General features: G+C 43.4%; 3 protein-coding genes across 8 annotated transcripts in view; 2 read left to right on the top strand and 1 right to left on the bottom strand.

Annotated features, from left to right (window-relative positions):
• Nucleotides 1-13,209, top strand: part of dnm2a (dynamin 2a) — a 34,505-nt gene extending 21,296 nt beyond the window's left edge. For 2 of the 6 annotated variants that reach the window (XM_071542683.1, XM_071542682.1), the window contains 7 exons: nt 1,449-1,559; nt 3,472-3,581; nt 3,797-3,908; nt 5,073-5,237; nt 6,622-6,845; nt 7,297-7,557; nt 7,954-13,209. In XM_071542683.1, coding sequence (XP_071398784.1) covers nt 1,449-1,559; nt 3,472-3,581; nt 3,797-3,908; nt 5,073-5,237; nt 6,622-6,845; nt 7,297-7,557; nt 7,954-8,026 — 1,056 coding nt within the window. In that variant the 3' untranslated portion in view covers nt 8,027-13,209. The remainder of the gene's footprint in view (nt 1-1,448; nt 1,560-3,471; nt 3,582-3,796; nt 3,909-5,072; nt 5,238-6,621; nt 6,846-7,296; nt 7,558-7,953) is intronic. The other 4 variants (XM_071542679.1, XM_071542678.1, XM_071542681.1 and 1 more) reach the window with 3 other exon arrangements.
• Nucleotides 13,210-13,603: 394 nt separating this feature from the next.
• On the bottom strand, nt 13,604-16,779 carry tmed1a (transmembrane p24 trafficking protein 1a). Its single transcript, XM_071542687.1, has 4 exons — nt 16,606-16,779; nt 14,927-15,024; nt 13,993-14,179; nt 13,604-13,822 (listed from the first exon to the last, which is right to left on the bottom strand). The coding sequence occupies exons 1-4, from the start codon at nt 16,777-16,779 to the stop codon at nt 13,604-13,606; spliced, it is 678 nt and encodes a 225-aa protein (XP_071398788.1).
• A 2,560-nt stretch (nt 16,780-19,339) lies between these two features.
• tnfsf14 (TNF superfamily member 14) lies at nt 19,340-23,381 on the top strand. Its single transcript, XM_071542685.1, has 4 exons — nt 19,340-19,880; nt 21,867-21,900; nt 21,992-22,069; nt 22,349-23,381. Exons 1-4 carry the CDS (start codon nt 19,677-19,679, stop codon nt 22,732-22,734), a joined length of 702 nt encoding a protein of 233 aa, XP_071398786.1. The 5' UTR covers nt 19,340-19,676; the 3' UTR covers nt 22,735-23,381.
• The last annotated feature ends 735 nt before the right edge of the window (nt 23,382-24,116 follow it).

Genomic DNA, 24,116 nt, shown 5'->3' with positions numbered 1-24,116 from the left:
AAAGACCGATTCTGACTTTTATTAACTCCTTGCATGACTTATATTTGCTGAACTGAGAGAAATGGATTGAATTTTTTATGACAGTTATCTACCACTGACTCAAGTAGTGCAGAAACAAAAGCATCCCATCTGTCACCGCACACTCCCATCTCAGGTTTTCCTCTTCTATAGTCTCAGCTTGGTCGTAACATTTCCAACTGACTTTAATACAGGGGATTTTAAACTTTTCCTAGTTTCTGAGGGGTTTGAGGCATTTCCTCGCCAAGGCAAACTACCAATTTAGCTCCAATGTTCTTGCCTCCTCTCCCTTGTTTATGTTGGCGCTTTTGAACTAATGAGTCTTTTTTTCCCCATAACTCACTCCAGTCCTCTGCTGGATGGAGAGGGAGTGCAGGAGAGGTTTAAATCAGGTTTTGAACTGGACATGAGTACTTGGCTTATTCGGCTTAACACAAGAGCATCCTTTTCACTGATCGATACCTTTCCCCATGGTGCTTTTAGCCATGCACGGGAGTCTATGTGACAAAATGGAGAGACATTACAGCTAAGAGCGCCACTCTCCTCCAAAATGCATGACTTTTATCCTGAGAGAGAGCCTGTCAACTCCTGCCTCTCATCTAATGATTTTCCTCCCTCTCCATCTCTCCTCTCCATGTTTTCACGTAACCGTTTAGATTTCTATCCCTCCGTGAACTCGGGTTCAGTGTACCAGTCTCTGTGTATGTTTACGCTCTTTTTCTCCCATTCTGTTCTCCTCCTTTACCCTGTCCTTTTGCACTCTCCCTCTCTCTTTTACTTAGCCAGGTATCTATCCCTCCGCCCTGCATCCGAGTGTGTATCTGAGTCCAGTTAACCCCACTAACCCTCCTCCGTTTTAACCGGCAGTGTATAGGCTAGCTTTTACTGACCTGCTGACCCTAACATACCACCGCCGACCCCTCCTCTTTGACCCTGTGTTGTGGCTAGCATGGTCTGGACACCATCTGGTCCTGCTTGTGGTTTTAAGAGTTTCTTTCCTGTTGAGTGAAAAAGAACAAGGACTACATACCTCCTCAGTATTCTCAGCTAATTCTCCCTCTGGAGTGATGCTTTTGTTTACATATTGACACATTACACACAATATGTATTACTATCATATATTCTGTTTTCACAATACATCTCTAGTTTCATGTTTCATTCACGCTTCTGTTTTGTAGTGGATATATAGGTGCTGTTAGACCCAAAGACTCCAAAATAGTATGTTTTAATATTGTTCACACAGGAGACAACCAAGTAAGCAGGTAAGGTTTTATTAGGTTTTAGTCACATCGCAGGATGAATAGCGCAACACTTCATGGAGCCCTCACGTCACCAGTACCGTGAGCCTGAATGATAAAGCTGTTTTCCTCCACCCTCCCGGCACCCCTCTCCCCCAACCACCCTTCTCTGTCTCCCCTCTCTCTATACAGGTGATCCGCAAAGGCTGGCTCACCATCAACATCAGCATCATGAAGGGAGGCTCCAAGGAGTACTGGTTTGTCCTGACCGCCGAGTCCCTATCCTGGTACAAAGATGAGGAGGTGAGAGGAATACTAAGACCATTTTACTGCACACACAAGCACACTGCTAGCTAGGATAAGATGACATTTCACCACACAGTGCGGACAGATGAGGTATTTCCCACTGTCGGGATAGACTATCATAGGTGATAATGAGGTTGAGATCCCGTGTCATCGCCCACGGTGGCCGGAGGTGCCATCCTCTCCGGAGGTGCACGAGTGACTCTGCGTGTGTGTGTGTCCCGGCCCAGCCTAACCAATGTGCAGACTACTGTTCAGCTGCAGCTTGATGAACAGGTAGTCTGAACACTGGGCAGGCGGGGGGGTGAGGAGGGGTGTGATGGGAGGAAGGGCCCCGAGGTCATTGTGGCTGCAGGTCGCTACCTAGGGACAGTAGGACAGAGGGCAGAGAGAGTAAACACTCCCCTGATTAAACAACCGCACATATGGAGAAGCCTAACATATCTGCACTGAAACGCACTGTATTTTGTCTTTTTAAACATAAAAAGCTTATTTGAAATCAAACTTGATTTGAGAAGCCTAACTGCTTTAACATTTCTTTCGGCCAACAAATGAAACTAGACACGGTTGGACTGTATGCCCTCTCGCCTGCATAGCTATCTGCGCAGTCAGCACAAAGCCAGCTCTACAGTTTATTTATATTATAGACCATTTCAGTGGTTGTATTCAAGGAGTTGGAGAGCAGTATTCAGTTCAAGGCATTTTCTTTGTATTGTACAAATTGGCAGGATGAATAAAGCTAATTTGATGTTGCGTAACTAAACACAAATGACAGATTGAGCTACACTGAGTATTTATTATTATTGCTTATAAATAAATAGAACACATGAATAAATAGGTGCGTAACTGCCTCACTTACCGCTTAATGCGCCGAAAACATTGTGTTTCAACCTCCCAAGGCCTCAGTCGTATCCATTCTTCCAGCGAAACAAAAACACCCTTAAAATAAAGACAAACTAAAGATGAACTCCAACCTAGAGGCTTCGGCGCGCCCAAAAATACAACTGTAAACTGGATTTTTGTATTGGTCGCCTCTTGCGAAAAAGCGAAGAAAGAGGGAGAAAGAGTTTGTGAGAGAGAGCGAGGGAGGATGGTGGAGGCAAACTGACGTGGCAGGCGGGCTGAAATGTTCCAGCCGGGATCTGACTTTGGAATTTGCAGGAAATCGTACTGGGTTACGGGGGCCGGGAGGGTGGGGGGGTGTGGGGAGGGGGGGGGTGTTTCTGTGTGTGTGTGGGCGCGTACATATGCGTGTGTTTGTCTACACGAGCCTGTATCTTTGAATGTTTGAGCAGTTGATAATGTTTGTGTGAGCGTATGTTTATGCACGCACCTGAAGCCCGTGGTATGTGTTTGTTCAAGCGCATGTATGTTTGTCTGTCTTTACATATGTAATGAAGTATTTGGCCCTGTGTGTGTGTGTCTGTGTGTGTGTGTGTGTGTGTGTGTGAGTGTGTGTGTGGTGGGGGCTGGGGCCTGTGTGGAGCTGTGAGTGATGTAACTGTTGGGCCTGCGCTGCTCCCTGTGTTAGTGCAGACGTAAACGCTTCCAGATGTCTCTGCTCAACAGTGAAAGCTGGCACCCCATCCCCCAGCGCTCCTTCACGCTCCTCCTCTTCTCCTCTCCTCCTCCTCCTTCTCCTCTCCCTCATCCTCCATGTCTCCATCTCACCAGCCTGGTGGTCTTCCAGACAGAGGAAGTGCATTCCATCATGTCTGCTCATCAGTGGCTGCAGTCCTTCTCTATTTCCATTGCCTTTACCATTTAAAAAAATAAATAAATAAGTCACGATTTACTGCTATGTGCTGCTGTAACTTATTGTTGTATCTTCAGCATGTTCAAGGTTTTCAGTGTTTCTGTTTTCATTGTGTGCCTAAATACAATCTTCCTCTGTATGTTTGGCTTCTGCTAGGAGAAAGAAAAGAAGTATATGCTGCCTCTTGATAACCTGAAGCTGAGAGATGTGGAGAAAGGCTTCATGTCCACAAAGCACATCTTCGCCATCTTCAACACTGAACAGAGGTCAGGGTTATATTCATGATGTCCACTCGCTGATTTGTTTGCGGACTTCTGAATCATATCTCTGGATGCACATGGACTTTGTGTGTGTGTGTGTGTGTGTGTTTGTGTGTGCTCACATGTCCTTGTTTGCTGGCCACACATTCATTTGTGTTTGTACATATATATATATATATATATATATATATATATGTATATATTTTTTTTTTACTGTACAGGAACGTGTACAAAGACCTGCGCCAAATAGAGTTGGCCTGCGATTCTCAGGAGGATGTGGACAGCTGGAAAGCGTCCTTCCTCAGGGCCGGAGTTTATCCTGAGAAGGACCAGGTATGGGGGTGCGTGGGTGGGGCTTTCTGTGTCTATGACAGCCAGAAAATAATTAAGCCTCTTTCACACATGAATAGGGCTGCAACTAACGATTATTTTCATTGTCGATTAATCTGTCGATTATTTTCTCGATTAATCGATTAGTTGTTTGGTCTATAAAATGTCAGAAAATGGTGAAAAATGTCGATCAGTGTTTCCCAAAGCCCAAGATGACGTCCTCAAATGTCTTGTTTTGTCCACAACCCAAAGATATTCAGTTTACTGTAATAGAGGAATAAAGAAACCCGAAAATATTCACATTTAAGAAGCTGGAATCAGATAATTTTGACTTATTTTTCTTAAAGAATTACTCAAACCAATTAATCGATTATCAAAATAGTTGGCGATTAATTTAATAGTTGACAACTAATCGATTAATCGATTAATCGTTGCAGCTCTACACATGAAACCAATAATTTAGCAGTTTTAATTTTTCCGGTAAAGGTAGCAGTTTCTGTTGTTCACACAAGACATGCCTTTCCGCTTTTTTAACGGAATGCTGCCATTCACACAACGCTGAGAACACTGTTAAATTCCACTGCTTTCGTTTTCCGGAAATTACCTTGTACATGGTGGGAGAAGACGCTAGACAAAATCTCTTCATCCGCCTGGACTGTGAGGATCTCTCTCATTTCCACGTCTGTCCAATTCAAAATTTTTGTCAAAAAAATAAAGCTACAGCTCCTTATATAGTTGTAGTGGTTTGTATTTCCCTCATACAGTTCAACAACAGAGCCTCCGTGCGTCACAGCTTCCCAACATTGTGCTGCTCGTGCCGGTAATGTTATGGCATCGTTCACACATACGGTCGATACAGACCTTTAACAGTAATGTTACAACTTCTTGAGAAGTGAAATTGGCAGAACTGATTTACCGGCATTTCGACACCGGCTCCTGTTCAGGCTGCATGTGTGAATGGGGCTTACATGTTACATTACTCATTAGTGTGGACCACTTTATTTCTTTGTAGTTCCCTCTTTTGGGACGTTATCCAATTTACTGCTTCTACACAGAACAACCGTGAAGATATATTTATGGTGCATTTAGTGTATTGTAAAGGTGACCACATTTAGATATATTTATATTGTGTGTGTGTGTGTGTGTGTGTGATGACGACCTCCCCAGGTGGAGAGTGATGAGGCTGCCCCTGCAGACACATTCTCCATGGACCCTCAGCTGGAGCGGCAAGTGGAGACCATCCGCAACCTGGTGGACTCGTACATCGGCATCATCAACAAGTCCATCAGAGACCTCATGCCCAAGACCATCATGCACCTCATGATCAACAGTGTGAGTCCCAGCAGCCCGCAGCAGCAGGCTCCGGCCACTAACAGACAAGGTGTCTGCGTGTCCGGAAACGTAAAATGTCTTGAAATTGATCATCTAAATCTATGTCCAAAGCCTTTAAAGTCCATCAGTAGTATTTAATACAACTTTTAAGTCTTACATTCAGTCTTAATAACGTTAAGTTTTCTTGGTACAGTGATCCAGGCGGACATTTTACTCCTCTCTACCTGGGTGCTATCAAATTTCGTCTGTGTGTGTGGGCGGGGTGCATTATTGGAGTGAATTAAACTACGTTGACTTTCAAAACTCCACTTGTTAACACCAAAGTGCTGTGGTAGCACAGTGTTGGTGTAACTAAGAATCACTGAACAAAATATTTAATTGATGTGTTGACTTAGCCACTAGAGTTAGAAAATCACAGAGCTACTTCCTGGTATGTGAATGTCCGCAGGCTGCAGCGAGGACCCTGTCCCTGCTGTGACTTCTACTATACTGCCAGAGTACAAGCACACACTGTATTAAGTACTGTGCATTGCAAAAAGCCTTACACTCGAATGAAAGCGCACACACATCCCAGCTCTTGGAGAGGTGCTCCTCCCAAACGCCTAATAAAACACATTGTTGTATAAGCAGTGCTTCTACAGTATGTAATATGCTATAAGATATGTTTGCTAACAGCTCAGTTGCTATCGTTATCTAACAAACCAAGTAGCCGAACATTACTGTATTCTCCACAGAAGAGATTAAGGCATTTTATCAACTAGGGAGCCAGAGAGCTGATATTACTTTCAAATAAGCTACTAATGAATTATGTCTATATGTCATTGCCACAAGTGAACAGAAACTTTAGTTGTTCATTTTCATGTTAATATCAGTGGCAAAATTGGTTCTGTATCTCATTCTAAGTGGCATTCAAACACCCTGAGAGAAATTAATTTATGTTGGGTGCTCTTAATATCCTATCCATTGTCATTTTTATTTTACCTTTTATATATGCTTGCTCTCTTCCAGCAATGCCCTTCTTCACATTCACACACATTCACATCGCACCTGCCCAGTACAACATCAGTCTTCTGCTGTTGTCCACTGAGCACGTCCACTGTCGAGATTTTCTGATATTTTGTTGACTCGTCAAATATCTCCAGACAATCCATGAAGTATTTTTACTTTTGTGGTTTGCAAGTCCATTCCTCCATTTTGACCATTACTCATTTGCTTCCCTCAACCCCATTTTCCTAGCTCGACCTAGGATTTGAACTGGCAACCTTTTTGTTATGAGCTCACTTCACTAACCTCTAGGCTGCTGCTGCCCCAACACTAAATTTCTCAATGTTTGTCAAGGTGAGTCAGAAGCGACTGGGTCTCAATAGCCTTGACTTCTATTCAGGCGAAGGACTTCATCCACTCGGAGCTGCTGGCCTACCTCTACTCCTCTGGGGACCAGAACAGCCTCATGGAGGAGTCGGCTGACCAGGCCCAGCGTAGAGATGAGATGCTGCGCATGTACCACGCCCTCAAAGAGGCGCTGCACATTATTGGTGACATCAGCACCACCACCATCTCCACCCCCGTTCCCCCACCCGTCAATGACAACTGGATCCAAGAGGCCAGGTGAGAGCAGAGGGTGACACCTAGAGATTGGGTTGGGCTGTGGGTGTAACAATAACGAGCTGGGACATATCTGGTGACGCACCCAAATGTACACACAGAGCACGTTTTAGATGCTTGGCACCAGCAACAGCAAGAAAAATGTAAATACAATCAAAATTCATCATCTGACCTTATGGCTCAGCCCGCCTCCCTGCAAAAACAAAACAAAACAAAACAAAAAAACGTAGAATTGCAGTTACAACACAACAGTCCATGTATCATGATATAAATAATGAAATAACACATAAACAAGAACTGCAACACTTACTGGACCTAATCCTGGAAAAGGACCAGGAGCAAACCTGGGCCTCAGAGCTGAGATCGCCCCCCACATCTACAGGAGACACTGCATGGGATATTTTAGGTAGTCTATACTTACTGGACGATAATGTCAATTTTATTTCCCCCTTAGCCCACCCCCTCAGCGCAGGCCGGCCCCAGCAGCTGCTCCCCCCAGTCGTCCGCCTGCCGTTCGAGGCCCCACGCCGGGACCCCCCATCAACCCCTCCCCGGCCTTCGGGGCTCCGCTCAACCCTTCGCCCGCCTTCGGTGCGCCCCCCATCCCTTCTCGCCCAGGCCCGCCCATCAACGCCTTCAACAGCGGCCAGGACCCCTTCAGTGCGCCCCCACAGATCCCCTCCCGGCCGGCCCGCGTCCCGCCCGGCGTACCCAGGTAAGACCTCCTCCTGGGCTCCTCTAGGGAAAACGGAGCCTGTTCAGAACGCCTTGTGTGTGTATTCTGTAATGTCTGAAACATTTCATCACCAGCATCTATTCACCATCTGTCTTTCAGTAGTCAACAGGCACGGCATCATTTCCCATTCTTATTCTCATTTCTCATTCTCACTTTTTATCCCCTATCTGTATTTGATCATGTTTCTTTCATTCATTCCTATCTGATTTTCTCTCTCGCTCTCTATCTCTGTCTCTATCTCTATCTCTTTCTCTTTCTCTTTCTCTATCTGTCTCACCTTCCCTCTTTTCTCTCTGTGGGGTTGTTTTGGTTTCTCCCCTGTCTCTCTGTGAGCACGTCTCACTCCTTGTTCTGTATCTTCTCTCCTCCTTGCAGCCGAAGACCCCCCGGCGCTCCTCCTCACCGGCCCACCATTATCCGCCCTGCTGAGCCCTCCCTGCTAGACTAGACCTGTGGCCAGGCCCACCTCTGTGTGTGTGTGCATGTGTGCGTGTGTGTATCTGCACACTATGGGCCAGGAGCGGGGGAGGCTAGAGAGGGGAGGGGCTGACTGATATCTGTGCACAGTGATACGCATCGTCCAGCCGTAGTAAAAAGTCTATCCAAGCAATGTTAATAAGCTGCTAATACCGTCGTTAGTCTCCTGCAGATGTGATCAGTGCACGTGCAAAAGAAAGGAAGCCTTTAACCACTTGAATATTACAATGAGGAGAGATTTGAATGCGACTGCTCTGGAAATTGTATAATACGTAATAAAATCCAGCTGATCCGTGGGGTGCATTCATCTTCGGCCAGCAGGAGGCGATGCATCAGGTGGCTCTCTGGAGGCAGTCGGGCAGTTCATGGCTCATACCTGCTCAGTTCAAGAGCTATTTTTTTAATGTAATAACTGACTTGTTTATTTCCTCTGACAAGGTGCCCGGCAGCAGCTTATTAAATAACTTATAAACTGTTACAGGCTGGCTTTCCTCTCCCCTCCCTCCGCCTTTTTAGATTGGCCCTGACGCCCAACTTTAGATCTCTGTGTAATATACACACTTAAACTATTGTTAATGTTTTTTCTGGGTTTCCATTTTCTAACTGATTTCATACTGAAAAACAATAGGATATTATCATTGTTGTTATTTTGGTGGTGTTGATGATTACTTTTTTTTTTTTCCTTGTGTTATTTTATTTGAGTGACTTTGTCCTTTTTAATAACCCTCATAAATGTAGCTTTAAAAATGAATTCCTAATCGCAGCGGAAAAAAAAAAGAAGCATAAAAAGACGAGCCGCGGGGCCGGGCTGCGCGAGACTGAGCAAGTAGCTTCAGCCTTCTCTGTGAATATCCTGCCACAGTGACAAGACTTCAGCTAGATTGACCACTTTAATCCAAGCACTTCTAACCATCTAGCCTTACAACAAGCCACTCATAATGGTGAGGTTTTAGTCCATTACCATAATACTATGCATAAAAACTAGAGAGAGAGAGAGAGAGATCGAAGGCTGTCTGCACTTTGTGGGATGCTTTTTCTCCGCTAATTCTGAGTTGTGGAAGCCTAGAACATTAATCCCTTTAGTCTCAGTTGAACCCCAGTGAGGCCCTTTAGCCCTCTGCTAGACTTTGTTCATTCCTGGTTTAATTGATTCATATAGGACAGAGCACATAGTACGGTTTCCTCTCAAAGAGGACCAAGCAGGGTGAAGCGTTGGGGTGTGTAGAGGAGGAGGAGGAGGCTGTTTTTAGAGTATAAAGAAGGCATTAAGCACAGAGGGTTGGCACATCCCGGTCTGGGCTCAGCTGACAGAGACATTTATGGTCGCTATCGATTCTGCTGCCATCCATAGAATATCATTGTATATAGCCAGCCGATACTGGGGAAGTAAATGCTGATATCTCGTTTTATACCAGGGCCGATGATAAAAGAGGAAAAAAAATAAGATGCTATTGATAATAATCAATGCCCAACATTTTTAAATGTAGTCATACTAATGGAAGCACTAACACAGTCGTTGCATGGGATAGCCTTGGATGTAGGGGAAAAGAGATTGGTCATCTCCTGATGCATTATTTATAACCTGGGCATTTGTCGTTTTCCTTTGATGTTTTGATTGCAATTGTATCAGCTCTGTACAACTATATTCTATTCTACTCGAATCCCCAGTTTCTCTTGGGCCGTTATTGGGGTTGTATTACAGGGTTCAGCTGTCTAAGCCTGTTGTATGTTGGGAGGGTACTTTGGGCCGGAGAGTGTCTCCGCAGCTGTGATTATTTGCTGATGAATATTGTTCATTGATTGCTCTATGAGGGTATTTGACCTTTTTTTTTTTTCTTTTCTTTTTTTGGAACGTTTGGGCAAGTAGAGGGGGGAAAAGGGCCAGGAGGGCGAGCGACAATGGACTACTTTGATGTTTTCTGTTTTTGATTTGATCAGTAGTGGTGGTGAGCGGGTGGTGGGAGTTGGAATTCTGTTGTGGTGTATGAAGGCACATCCTGTCTGAAGAGGCTGTCTAGACTGTCTTCTGTACTCACCACAGAGGATAGAAACTTAATACACATTTAGCCAATCTGGTGACAAGACAAAGCAACTGTTAGGAAGTCCCAAACCACAGACTCTCAAGGCAGAATGTGCTTTTCCTTCCCTTGCATTTCTCAGCAGGTCTGGCTTACAGTGACAGTGCCGGTGGGGGAGTCCTACAAGGTGCTTAGAAACTGGCCCAAAACCTCTTGATTACTTGACAAACTTTTACTTTAGATTTCTAGATATCCGCCATGAATCCCTGGCACAGAGACGTTATAGTCCCAGTGATACAATCACTCAACTCCTGATTGAAATTCCCTTTTCATCATCATGCACCTGTCACTCAAGCCTGTCCCCTGAAAAGCCTAGACTGTTGTTGCCCTGTAATACGTGAGGTTGTGGCAGTGCTGCCTTTCTCCCTAATGGTTGCACCCCGCCTCCCTTCCTCTTTCCCTCCCCTGTCTGGATCTGGTGGGCGGGGTTGGGAACCAACATGCAAAAATCTCTTTTCTTTTGTTACGCAAATCCTTGTCAAGTGCCTCTGTAGCAATTAATGGATTTGAATAAACAAAATGAACTGATTTAGAAAGGAGAGTCAATAAAGAGGTGTTGTGTACAATAAAGGGACTGGCTCTGGTGGTTGGTGTCTCCTTGTGTCCTGTGTGATCCACTCTCTCTTTCCTCTCTCTCAGTACATGTAGCCTTTCCCCGGTCTTCCTCTCCTCCCTCGCCTCTATCTCCCCCACCTCGCCGATACAGACTGACATAAACCTGCAGACGTTCCTATGGCAACTCTCCGCCAGCAGGCTGCCCGCTTCAGAGAGACAAGCCATTAAGGCATTACAGAAAGAACAGTCTCTGTTCTTTACTCTCAGCCCATGCATTTTCACTCTGAATGCAAGGTGCAGTAGAAAATGAAAATCAATACCATGTCATAGTAATAGCAGTAGCTTTTTCATGTTGCGCTCCATTTATGTGTTCATGTATTGATTCAATCAAACCATATTTCAAAGTTTACCCACAGTTCATGGAAAGGGCCTGGCTGGATATGTCAAAGCATTTACACGCGTTCGCTTTGGTCTCTGCATCTTTCTGCACTGAAATTGCATCACATTCTCAGAATGAAAAGTCTCATTCTCTTTGAGCTATTGCATTACTTTCTTAATCCTAATCACAACAGGACTGGAAGTTTATAAGTGTCTTCTCTAGTTATTACATCCTTCATATGATGCTTGTCTGTGACACTGTAACGGGCGGAGGATCAACTGGCCTCTCAAGAATAGAGAACACCCCCAGTACAAATGCCTCTAACTCTTGCGATGACTGGAGCCTGCAGCATTGCGAAGAGAAAGATTAATGTTGGTCGATTGTTCCTGAACAGGCGCCCTGCTCCCCGTCGAAACCAGTGGTGACCCCGAGTGGTGCGGAGCGGACGTGAGAAGACTCCGGGACCAGAGCTGGACCAAAGAAGAACTACCAATACCTTAACTTCAGCTCACCAAAAGAATAAGCTCCACTGTGCGTTTTCAGGCCTAGTGATCATGACACTCATAATCCTCATGAAATACAAGAGGACTTTTTTTTTTTTTAATTGGAAGTTGAACTATTATCACTTACCGAGGCTGCAAACTTTGAATTGTATCTTGAATTGTTTTTCATGATGTGAAAATTAATGTTTCACATTAAATGTTTAAAACGGTCAGGAGTGTTAAAGTTGATTTAATATCCCCACACATAACAATGTGTAATGTTCTAATAGTGCGTGGGAGATAATTTAAAACATAAATCTCACGCAGAGGTTTTCCATATTCTAATTATTCAAATCTAATTTCACACTGAGCTCCCAGAAGACCTGCTCATTCTTTATTCATACAAAGAGCTGTAATTTGAGATACAAACATATTCTTCTGTGGATAAATTACTCGATACTGTGCCAAGTCATAATGACAGTTCGACTTGGGGAAACATGAGAACGCTGTTTATTATTGCAGCATGTCTCTGGTCTCTGATGAGGGAGAAAAATGCCTTTCAAGTGGCTGAGAGTTACCACTGAATACGCTTTACAACAGTCTTAGTTGGAGCACAAACTGTACAGCAGAGGTTCTGTGTGTCTCGGCTGTATGGTGACAAAATATGATAATCATGGAGGGTAAGGAGTGAGGAAATAGAGGAAAAGCATTTAAATGAGGGGAAGAGTCCTAGAAAGTTGATGCAATATAGGGTGAAAGAAGGAAATGAGCAGTGCTTGGCATTGCTCTTATATAAGCCAAAATGTAAATAGTAAGGTATTTTTAATGTTAAGAGATTTGTGTAGTGATACATATATAATCAATATGTTATGCCTTAGGTGCTGTGCTATATCTTTTTTTTTTACCACAGAAAGTGCAATTGTATAAAACAAACATTACCACCGTGAAGCCAAACTATGGCCAGGACCGGACTATAGCCAAAACCAACTGTACTTTCTGCCGTTTTAACCTCCCAGATGGAGAAATTGATCAGGGAAATTGCTTTTATGATTGTGTGAATACAATCTGTTTTTTGGCACAGTAATGATTGTATTTAAATGTGATTTGTTTTTTTATTTGGTATGTCTTAAACAGCATGAGTCTTAGTTAAAAAGCGTAAAAAAAAAAATCTGTTTTACAATACACTCTCAGGAGTCGGGTTTCTGAACTTTTGGGTTTGTTTTGGATAATCTTCGTAAAACATAATGTAATAAATGTCAACATGAAATTTAATATCTGAAATTCAATAAAAAAAAACATTCCCGTGAGAGCAGCTGTGGTTTTCCTTTCAGACATCCCTAATGACATTATAAATAGATATCAGTGCTGCAAGTATTTTATTAGTGTTCATTGATCAGAATGTTTTTGTGCATCCTCTGTAAACAAAAAACATGATTGTAAAAACAATCATTACTTTGGATCTCATCAGGTAGACTGAGCTGTCACAGTATTGTCCAGTGTTTCTGACTGGCATAAATAGTTTTGGCACAACAACTGCAATTAAAGGTTTTTCAAAGCCTATTTTTTTAAATCTTATTTCTATCTTAAATGATCTAGGGTTTTGGCTGTTGAGATATTGGAAGCACAAGTTTTCTGCATTTGTTAGCAATTCTAGGTCATTGGGCCTGAAATAATGTTACTTTATACTTTATTCAGCCTGGGACTTTGAAATTCTGCTGGCAGAGAGATGCCATCGTCCCCCTTCCCCCTCCCCCCTCCCCCATTGCACTACATGCAATGTAAATATGATATGATGAGTCTTTTTAGTCACTGGAATTGTTATGTGCAACTTCTGCTGCCAATGTCTCAATAACCAAAACATAAAAACAAGAAATTTGTGACTGAAATGAAAGAGTTCCCTGAGCATGATAAATCAGTTAACAGTCAAAAATGTGAACTATCCCTTTAAGTCACTATAGCGGACAGTTCCTCACATGGCACATCTTTGGGCTCCATCTGTCAAGTCAGAGATCATTTGGGCCCTGCGCTCTCTTGGCTGTAGCAGCTAGATGGGACTATGTACAGACCCTCTTCTTGTCGTCAAAGAGGCGTCTCAGAGTGTAGATCTGACTGACGGCTACGGTCAGCATGACCAGCAGGCTGAGGCAGGACCAGAAGGACACCCGCCACAGGTTATCCTCCAGAAGGTAGCGGTCCCGCGCCTCAAAGGCCCGCAGCACGGCCTGCACCTGCCGGCTCTTCTCCAGGTGCCGGTACACCGAGTCCATGCTCGCCTGCAAAAAGAACAGAAACAACAAGGAGGAGGAGATGAAAGAGAGTGCCGGGACGGAGGGACATCAAAGGGAATATGACATTAGAAAGTTCAAGTGTTCTCTAGATTGGAGAGGGAGCTTTTGTAGCTTTTGTCTTAGGAGTCTTTGTGTTTTTCCTATCCCTCTCTCACCCTGATGTCCTCCAGCTTGTACTCCACCATGCTCTCCGGCGGGGCCTCGTCCGCCCACTCCTCGCGCCCTCCGCCGTTCCCGCCCTGACCGTTAACGATCACGTCGAAGAACACCATCTTCTCCGACAGCTTGCTGAAGCTGTTGTCGAAACACAGCCGGTAGTCTCCGTCCTCCGTGGGATCCACTCTGAGGCAGGAGGGAAAAGAGGGAGAGAAAAATCCAAAATGAGGCATCTACTGTTTGAAACTGGTGACAACTGCAAATCATGGTGGATATTAGAGCTCACTACTGAATCTACTCACTACTCTAGTTCTTATAAAACAGTCGGGTGCAATCATCTGTATTTTTTATATCCTGGTGGATATCAGGTAACAAAAATGTGTATATAGTGCTTTGGAAAGGGAAAGAAAGTGGTGATCTGACCTTTGAGCCCCTTTCTTTTTAAAGTATTTATATATTCTGGGTGATGGAGGCTTAACCACTGCCTCGACCACTGCCTATAAGAATAGTTAATGTCCCCATGAAATGAACTCCCATTACTTCCTGGAAAACAGAGTATATTTCACAGTGAGCTCAGGCTGCACTAGGAGGCGAAAATATACATTTTTAATCAATAAAACCATCTGATTTTTGAACAATCCCACACCCATCCCATCAAATAAAACTGCCTTTCTCTTCCTGACTGATATTCCATTGGTTTAGACTTTTTAGTGAATATCAGATAACAGTTTTATATCAAAATGCATATATAGATTTGAAAGGGTGAGAAAGTGGTGATCTGATCTAGAGCCCCTTTCTTTGCGGGTATTTCTATATTCTGGGGGATGGAGGCTTAACCACTGCCTCGACCGTTGCCTCTAAGAATAGTTAATAGGTTTCCAAACATGTAAAGAGTGTTGGGGGATTGAGGATCAAAGTATTTTGTGGACCCACGTGTGGATCCCGTCAGATCTCCTGAAGTCCGAGGCCAACCGGTATCCACTGGGGGAGATGAGGGTGAAGCCGACATCCAGACCCGCCCCTGCTATCACCTGGCGGGGAAATAGAAGGATATTAGTAATAATGCAGAATATTCAGGCTCCAAGTCACTGCCAACTGTTACCATGACCTTTCTCTCTAAACCACCGGTACGCTCACATTTTCATGTCACGCAGCTCGCAGGCCGAGGTTTTATCCGTCTATCTGGGCAACGGCTCTCTGATTTCCATATTCAAACTCAAGTTCCTAGTAGTTTCAGCAGCTACCTTGCTTACATAATATGCTTTTGCCACAATGATAATAATGGGAAACTTTTTGGATCCCTTTAGGGGAAATTCTCTTTTCACTCCAGGGGAATAAGAGGTCAGAGGTGAGCTGCAGAACGGGGTCCTTGGTGCTTTGGTAGAAGGACGGTCCCTTTAATCACTAGACCACCCTGCTGCCCTCAAACCAAACATATACACAATCCACAGTCTGTTATGTGGCTCTTAGCTTACTGAGTTGGCTCCAGCTGTCAGACAGAGCAGGAAGGGATCTGTCAAAGCACAGTGGCATCTCATGAACCGGCCCTGAAGCTCACAGGACACCACAAGTGCTGCTGTGAATAAGACCTCCACGTCGCATCAAGTGCTCCTGCCTGAGAGCCGGGTGTCAACTGTCCCAGTGAAGACGCCCCAGTCGTCCTGCCAGCCAGGCTTCAGACAGGCCCCTCACAGCGGGGCAGCGAGGGCCCCGACATTACACCGCTGTCATGCCTCTGCCAGGGGGAGCAGCAGCACCCCGACATGGGTGTGATGGTCCAACATTAAAGCCATGAACATGTCAAATAACTGGGGGCCAATAAAACATTACGAGGGTTGTGGAGAAAGGTTTGCTGCTGGAATTCAAAGCTTGCTATCATGAAAGTAATTGTTTGAAAGAATTTTTTTTTGGTCCACTTTGCGTATATTTACTTCTAAATGATGTTGCTTTCTGCTGCTGCACATTCAAAAAAATAATAACGTCACATATACTTGTGTATTTGTACATGTAGATGACATTCATTTCTAATAATATAATAATATTTATTTATATAGCACTTTTCAAAGTGCTTCACAAACAAAATAAAATCACGAAGTGCTTCACAATCAAGAGAGACAAAAGAACAAAGGACAGAACAATATATTTATAATTTGAGTTGGATATGCTTGCTGATATATCAGTATCATCTACATGCACATGTTTGTGGCATTTGGTGTATATTTGGAAACATATCTCAAAACATAATTTAAAGTATATGTGAAATGTGTTTTCTGCAGTATGGGTGCAGGCAGGAATATAACTTTATACCCAGTTCCTGCAACCTCTCTGCCCTGATGCAGTTTCAGCGAGCTGACACTGCGCAGGTGTCTCTAACCTCAGCAGCAGCAGAGTCTTATCTCTGCATGGGCAAAGTCCATGTCCTGTTTACCTGCTGTTTGTTTTCTTTCTTTCTTTTTTTCCCCCCGAGGCTAGTTATTATTCATAAATGTGCACTATTCAAAACCTTTAAAAAAAAAATAAAAAATCATGACATTGTCATTTTAGAGGCACATGAACACGCAGAGAGAGAGAGAGAGAGAGAGAGAGAGAGAGAGAGAGAGAGAGAGACCTACCTGGTATTCAACTTCCAAGCTCCAGTTCTTCACGGTGGTTTGGTAAAAACACTCTGTTCGGCCAGCAGGTAACAGAAATGTGAATTCGGTGTCTTGGTTTTGTCCAAAGCCCAAAGTTAAGTCCGTTAACAGTGTAAAACAGGCCAGTAAGTAGAGTTTAGCAGGGACATTCATCACTCTCCGGTCGTAATGCATTATAGCTTATCAAGACACTTTCAACTTTCACCATCAGCTTTTAGTGTTTTTTGTCCTAGTCTGTGCATGCATAATAGAGCAATAATGTTCCAGTCTATCTGTTATTGCTTACTCTCATATTCCGGCTGTGGGGAAATAGTAACCTACTTGGTTTCTTCATCAGAGTTGAATTGACCGAAGTCACAAGCTGTTTCGACCAATAGTCTGGCCACATGCAAAACCGAGGAGGGGTGACAAGGTGCAATGTGCTTATTTAGTCTAAGCATGCTGTTAGTGTAAAATGTTAGTTTTAAATTTATACCATATATTGTGCATTTTATAGCTGATTTATACTTGCGCAAAAATGTTTTTCAATACAGGAATTCCTTCAGTCAAATGTTGATGTTCTGTTTCGTCCTGTAGGGGGAGCTCGGGCAAAACAAAGCTGTCAAGCCTAAGGTATGCTGTATGAGGTATGTACAAAATGAAACAATATCTCAGTATTAAATGCATATATACATATACAATATTAAATACATTACTTTGTAATGATGTGAGGTGCATTTCCTGGTCCAGTCAGCTATAGTCACCTATATTCAATTCTATATTAATGTTTAGAAGGACAAATATCACAGCATAATTTTATAATATCGTACAATTATTATAGGTTAAAATTATGCATATAACATGCTTTAGTAATTCTATAGGAGATGATAAAAATAACATAAAGTCACAATAAGGTCACAACAAAATAGCTATTGACTCAACAAACACATGATAAGTCCCTATAGGTATATTATAGGACTATTAGGCTATTACAGGGATTTTTCATTAGGGTGGTTGGTTTAGAGTGGGCTTGCCATTTTAAGTGATTACCTTAATCCCCTTTCCTGGTAACAATGTCCCCACAAATCAATCATAACCCAGCTGATTGAAACATGTGGCAATGATGTTCGCCAAGGCCTTCTCAACAACTAGATCCTATTCATGGGATTTTCTGGAACAGCAGCAGCGACAGTGTTTTAATGTGATAATAATGTAATGTACTTTAATGTTCCCTTTGGGGAAAGATTTCTTTTTGCTGTGCTTGTCCCCCTCCTCAAGGAGGTCAAAGGTCAGGTTCAGCTACAGAGCAGCAGCCCTGGAGCTGGCCTCGGTGCGTTTCATTAGTCGTTTCAACCTGCTCTCGTTGACTTCCCCTCGGGGGAATCCCCTCCTCCATCTTAAGTGCCGTTGCATTACTCTGATAACTCAAGTGAACTCCCTGAGCTGGACCCTTCAAGGGCCGAGGGAGTGAGTCAACAGAGATGTAGACTTCACAAGCGCATATTTCCCAGGATGCATTGTGATCGTCCGTCAATTCCGGTGCACGAACAGGTGATAAATATAAATGCAAGTAAACAAACAATATTTAGAGGATTTAGACATATTTATGAAATGAACTCATCTGCAATATTTCATTACTCATTGTTCTGTGTATTTTATTATTATTTATTCTTATTATTAATTATTAGGCCTACTTAAGGGCAAGTGTATTCCATTTTAAATACTCTGCTCCCCCTCGGACCCTGCTCCCCTGCTCTGAGAGTGGCCACTCGCGTTACGTATGGTGCTACGTATTACCAAGCGCCGTGGAGAAGTGAAGGAGGGCTTGTTACTAATGAAACGCACAAGCGTCTTGCTCAAGGACACTTCAGTAGGGCGGACGCTCCCTGACACAGGGGCTTGAATCCGGGTCTTTCTGGCTGAAGGGCGGTCTCTCTACTCACTACACCACCCTGCTGCTTGGAAGCTTGACTTTTCACCATCATCACGAAGATGGAGGGCTCTGCAGGTAAATCAGACTTACTTCATTGTGAAAAATGTTGATTTAGGTCTCCAGGAGATGAACGGCACCAAATCCACACCAGAAAAAACATCTCAAACCATTAAAGAGACAATGTCATCCATACTTTCAAGATACTGAGCAAGTGTATTCATGTATTCACTCAAGTGATGCTAGGAGCCTTGTTTCCTTTGGAACCATAACTCTACTATTATTAATGACGCAAATTTGGAAGTTGGACTTCCTCCTCTTCCTCTATCAGTTCAAAGGTATTTTGTTTTCTTTCAATCAAATGCTACTGGCTTAGCTATTCAACATCATGGAACCGACAGAGGAGTCAGTGAAGTTTATGTGGCAATTTTATGTGTCAACCATGTGAGAACTATAGACATCACTTCTCAAATACCAGTCTGCACTATTCTGACACGTAAGCTCTTATCTTCAGTGTCTCACTCAACAAAATGTTCCAAATGAAAAGTGCTTGCAGTTTAAAACTATATTCATATGTCTGGCAAGCGTATCTGGTCACTGATCTCCACCTGTGTGTCTCTATTTTGATCTAGTGGTTACTGTCAGACGGCGAGCGAGACTAAATGTGTGTATAGTGTGAGAGAGAGGAAGTGCGAATGGGGATATTTCAACATTGCTTTTACAGTGAAGTGGGAGGGCATGAAGGGGCGGCTAAGAAGCTCTGTGCATGGTCACCCGCTGCCTGACACTCGTCCTTCACCTTAAGGCTCCATGACTTTCGGCTTCTGCAGCTGAGTTGGAAAAATTCACTTCAGCTCTCATTTTGATGTTTGCAGCTGCTGCAGGGCCAATAGGTGCGTGTCTGACAGCCTCCAAAGGGGCTTCTCTGGTGAGACATCTCTAGATCTCGACATCCGAGGGTGACATGGTCTTTATCTGACTTGACTTGAAGCGACGACAAACGATCCCACCCACACTGCTGCTCCGTCTCACTCGTGGGAGGCCTCTTGCTTGTCGCTGCAGCCCCCTTTGACTTCACTTTTCGGCACCTCCTGGAGGATATCTTCCACTTTTCGGCAGTTCAAGAGAGAACACAGCAGGTATGGCAGAGTGCGGTGTCCACTATCCCTCTGTGTTTGTGGTGGATAGCCACAAGGCCTTCCCTCCTCCGTTGCCCCCCAGGCTCGGCCGAATGCGACCGCGAGCCGGAGTGGCACAGACCCTGCTGTTCCTGCTGGTGAGCCTGGCGCTGTGTGGCATGGCCATAGAGGCCTGCTTCATCTACCGCCTCTACAACCCAGAGCCAGTGAGTATCAGCCTCGTCTCTGTGTGCTCACCTGCCTGTGATGCCTTTGATGACTCTGTTCTCTGTTCTGTGTCTGATTTCCCCTGTGGGACAGTCTAGGTCCTTAGCAGTTGGATGTCACAGTACTCCTTTTTTTTGTTTAAAGCTTCATTCATTTTCCTTCTAAACCCAAAAGTCTCACTTTCCCCATGTGAGCTCAGTTGGTGTTGTAACACCTTATTCTCATTTTCATTTTTCATATTTCTCTTTACACCTTTCTTTTTCTTGTGTTCTGTCGCTCGCAACTTCAATGTCTTTGCATTTTCATTGAAAAACTTGAGTATTCACAGTGTGAATTATTTCTCTGTCTTGGTATTTTTATGGGAGATGTAATTATCTGTAATTATCTAAAGACGTAGTGATATAGACTTCCAGTGGTGGAAAGAGTACTGCAGTTTCCTACTCAAGTAGAAGTACTGTTACTTTGCTGATATTTCACTGAAGTAGAAGTAAAAGAAGTAAAACATAGCTCATTTAAAAGTAAGATTACTGACTTTAAAAAAAAAAATACTCAAAAAAGTACAAGTACACATAAAAACTTCTCAAATTACAGTAATGTGAGTAAATGTAATTAGTTACTTCCGCCCTCGGCAACATGGAGATTTGCGGACATACTGGCACAACCAAAGTGGAAAGCCCAGAGATCAATATGTGATCACATGTTTGCCCACAGTGTCACGATGGCATTCAGTTGTAACTTGAGACACACTACATTGACGTACGGCGTCTTGCTCGCTCAGGATTCCAAGGCATTCGTGAAAAATTAAATGCCACTCATGACGGAAATGAAAGTGACATTTTCTCTAACATCTGAATGATTGTTTTTCTCTAAAAAATGCTGACGGCGAAATAATTTCACTACTATGGGGAAGAGAATGGAGTGGAGATGGAGAAGTATGTTAGATTCGGGCCTCATTTTGGAGAACTTCAGTGACTTCCCAGGAATATTGGCGTGCACACAAGATGTTCCATGATGATGGCTGGTCAGGTGCTTTTACTCCACCGCAGTGACTCAGTTTCCTGCCCTGGTCTGATGCTCTGTGCAGGCTGCAGCAGTGGGGGACGGAGCGTAGTGGTACATACAGTATATGAGCAGGGGGGTGGAGGAGGGGAGGAAGTGGTCTATTTGTTCTAGCAGGACTGTGATCTACCTTTTTGCCGATCACCACAGACCCTGACGGAAAAAACAAAAGTGCCCGTCAAAAGCATTTCATAAGAATTTCATAACATGCATCAAGCCAAAGCTAGAGACAAGACATCAAGGGACGCTTTCCGGAGCTACCGCATTGACAGTGAATAGGAGAATGTGGATCCTGACAGAACCAGGATCATTTTCTGGTGATACGGGTACATTTCCTTGTTCAGGACCCGTAGTGTGGGGGCCAGTTTAGGACACGCTCATCCACCTTTGTCAGTCGTAGATGTACTTTGTCCAACTTCAAGTCAAATCTGACAAAGTACTTCTACGAATGAATCAGTTAAACCAGATGTAACTCCATGCAAGTCTGACAAAAGATGCCTAAACCTGACTCAAGTCTATCTAAATCTGACAAAGTACATCTACGAATGACACAGAAGGTTAAGGATGTCCTAAAATGGCCACCGTACCCTATAGTACAACTTCAAACTGATGGTCATGAATTAAAATCCAACCAACAGATACACAATCACTTTCCCATGTATTGTCAATAGGGCAGTAGTCAATGATGACTTCACAGATTAGAGATACATTACATTATATTAGAGATTCTACATTTTGGAGAAACTTGGTCGCCTCCAACGATAATGACTGTAACAACACATGCCGCACTTCAATGCAAGGACATATCCTTACAAATAAATGCATCTGCATGCTGACACACACACACACACACACACACACACACACGCACACACACACACACACACACAAAACAAAGAAGTAATCCCTTTTTATTTCCATTGCAGGCTGATTCGGCATCATCTGCTAAGATCATCTCAGGTAAGTCTCAGTACCTTTTGCTCAAATTTGATTAACTTCATCAATTGCTTAACATTATACGCATTAAATAGTATTTCTGCTCCCAACACAGACAAAGGTGCTCGCCCTGTTCCCACTAGAAGGCCCAACCCTGTTATTCTTCCTTCCAAACCTGTTGCACATCTGACAGGTGAGACCAGTGCTCATGTCCTTTCCATTACCATAGTGTGGCCATTTACTGTATTACAGAGGCATGGTAGATCAATAAATCAAAATATGGGGTAGTTCTGGCATTTGTTAGTGAATCAAAGACAAGGGTTACAAGGGTGAATAAATAGCAGGTTTGAACAAAATGCTGCCTAATATTTCTTCATACACTAGTCTAATTAGTGTATGTGTAGTCAAATTAGTCAAATTAGTGTATGTGTAGCTAATGCTTTTTGTCTGTTGTCTTGTTTCTTCTGTCCAGGTGGAAGTGTGCATCATGGACCAGAGATCATGTCATGGAGCACAGACGCAGACCCTCTCCTCTACAAAATGGAGTACAAACAGGGAAAGATTGTCATTCAGAAAGAGGGATATTACTATGTCTATTCCAAGGTCTTCTTCGTGGAAGGCAGTGCATTCACTCACTCTATGAACCAAGAAACTCCTCGGTACCTTGGGAAAGATATACCCCTCCTGCAGTCCAGGAGATACTCCCGCAAGCCTGCCAAAGAAGCCCATTCAAACAGCTACCTGGGAGGAGTGTTTCACCTCTTCAAAGACGACAGCATTTTTGTGAAAGTGAAAAACACCTCACAGATTGTGCGATCGCAAGCCTGTGAAAATGTCTTTGGTGCATACATGATATAAACATGCTGACGGCGAATTAATAAACCATGAGCAAGAATAAATCAAATCTACAGCTTAGATAATTAACTTACAGGTAATTAGCTTTGTGAAGGAATCTCCTCATGGATTAATGTTTCTATTTGTAACGCAGAGACAGCTTTGTCATTGGAAGGGGGGGCAGGTCTGAACGTTATTATGTGGCTGGGAGTGTTATGAGGGCAATAAAGGGCAAGACTCTGCTAGTTAGAGTTGTTCGAGTATGGTGGCCGTATCACATGATTTTTTTGTGAGCTTGCACACTTACTTTGAACTGAATCTTCCGATTCTAAAGAAAATCGTCACACAAAGAGTCACAAAAGGCTTTTTTTTTAATAAGCTGGTAAGCTGTTCAGTATTCCTGATGTTCACGTTGTTGCTGAGTGTAAACTACCGCATGTTCGCGCTAAAGCCAAAAAAAAAAAAGTGATCGCATGAGTTACATGTACATTAAACATTTCTTTTTCTATTATTGTAATTAATGGACTATGCATTGTTGCTGTAACACAGACTGTGCACATTATTTATTTATCTCTCCAGTGGTGGAATGAATGAAATGATTGCTTTAGATTTTATCTTTATTTCGTCTGTATTTTGTAGATTAAATATATGCAAAAGATTAAAATAAACAAACAGCCATTTAAAACTTGCTTTTGTTTTTCTTTGAGTGTTTGCCGAGGCTGCTGTGTAGCTGAAGTTCACTGCTGTGTGTGCTTCATGCAGCTGCAGGCGGGGCTGTCCTGGAGCCTCTGCTGAGTGGTCTCAGTAGCAGCGGATGTTTCACCTACCCAACCACAAGAAGGTATTTGACATTACCACAGTCACAAATAACAGCGAGGACTGAGAATTATGTCAAGAGCAAGAGCACAGACCATGTGTCAAGCTGTAAGATTGCGATTGTTAAACAACTGTGTAACTCAAACAATCAGTCATACAAGCCTGAGATCAACTTCACTGGAGGGTTGAAGGATAGTAGTGTAGAATGTGTATTGAATCACACGCGCGCACACACACACACACACACACACACACACACATCAGTGTTCGTATTTATTGTGATCTTATAGATGCAGGCTTTCGGCTGTTGCTGATAGTGATGAGGTGACACAAACAATCCACACAAAAAACAAAAAGCCTTATATCTCTCTCTGTCTCTCTCTCTCTCTCTCTCTCTCTCTCTCTTCAGAGCGTTTTTTTTTTTTGTCTCTCTCATGCATTCACTGTTACGCTTTCCCTTCAGCTGTGTCTTGTTCGAAGAAGCAGCAAGCGCTTTGAAAACACCCACGCTGCAGGCCAGAGTTGTATATTTGTAAACTGAGGAGCTGAGGTGTGGAGGAAGTGGAGGTGGGGGCCGCTGGGGGAGATGT

This window comes from Centroberyx affinis, unplaced genomic scaffold, assembly GCF_046629955.1.
Source record: "Centroberyx affinis isolate AG114_WGS23_722 - 3 ecotype Tasmania unplaced genomic scaffold, CSIRO-AGI_Caff_v1 ptg004154l_1, whole genome shotgun sequence".
Classification (NCBI taxonomy): Eukaryota; Metazoa; Chordata; class Actinopteri; order Beryciformes; family Berycidae; genus Centroberyx; species Centroberyx affinis.
The sequence above is the reverse complement of the archived record's forward strand: the minus strand, read 5'-3'. Positions and strand labels throughout refer to the sequence as shown.

Bases quoted from the DNA above. Each gene is read 5' to 3' on its own strand.
- tmed1a (XM_071542687.1), bottom strand. From the start codon at position 16,779: ATGAATGTCCCTGCTAAACTCTACTTACTGGCCTGTTTTACACTGTTA. The intron at 15,025-16,605 runs GTAGGTCTCTCT...TTTCCCCGCCAG, and splicing joins GCTTGGAAGTTGAATACCAG to GTGATAGCAGGGGCGGGTCT. The intron at 13,823-13,992 runs GTGAGAGAGGGA...TTCTTTTTGCAG, and splicing joins ACAAGCTGGAGGACATCAGG to GCGAGCATGGACTCGGTGTA.
- tnfsf14 (XM_071542685.1), top strand. From the start codon at position 19,677: ATGGCAGAGTGCGGTGTCCACTATCCCTCTGTGTTTGTGGTGGATAGC. The intron at 19,881-21,866 runs GTGAGTATCAGC...TTTCCATTGCAG, and splicing joins GCCTCTACAACCCAGAGCCA to GCTGATTCGGCATCATCTGC. The intron at 21,901-21,991 runs GTAAGTCTCAGT...CTCCCAACACAG, and splicing joins ATCTGCTAAGATCATCTCAG to ACAAAGGTGCTCGCCCTGTT.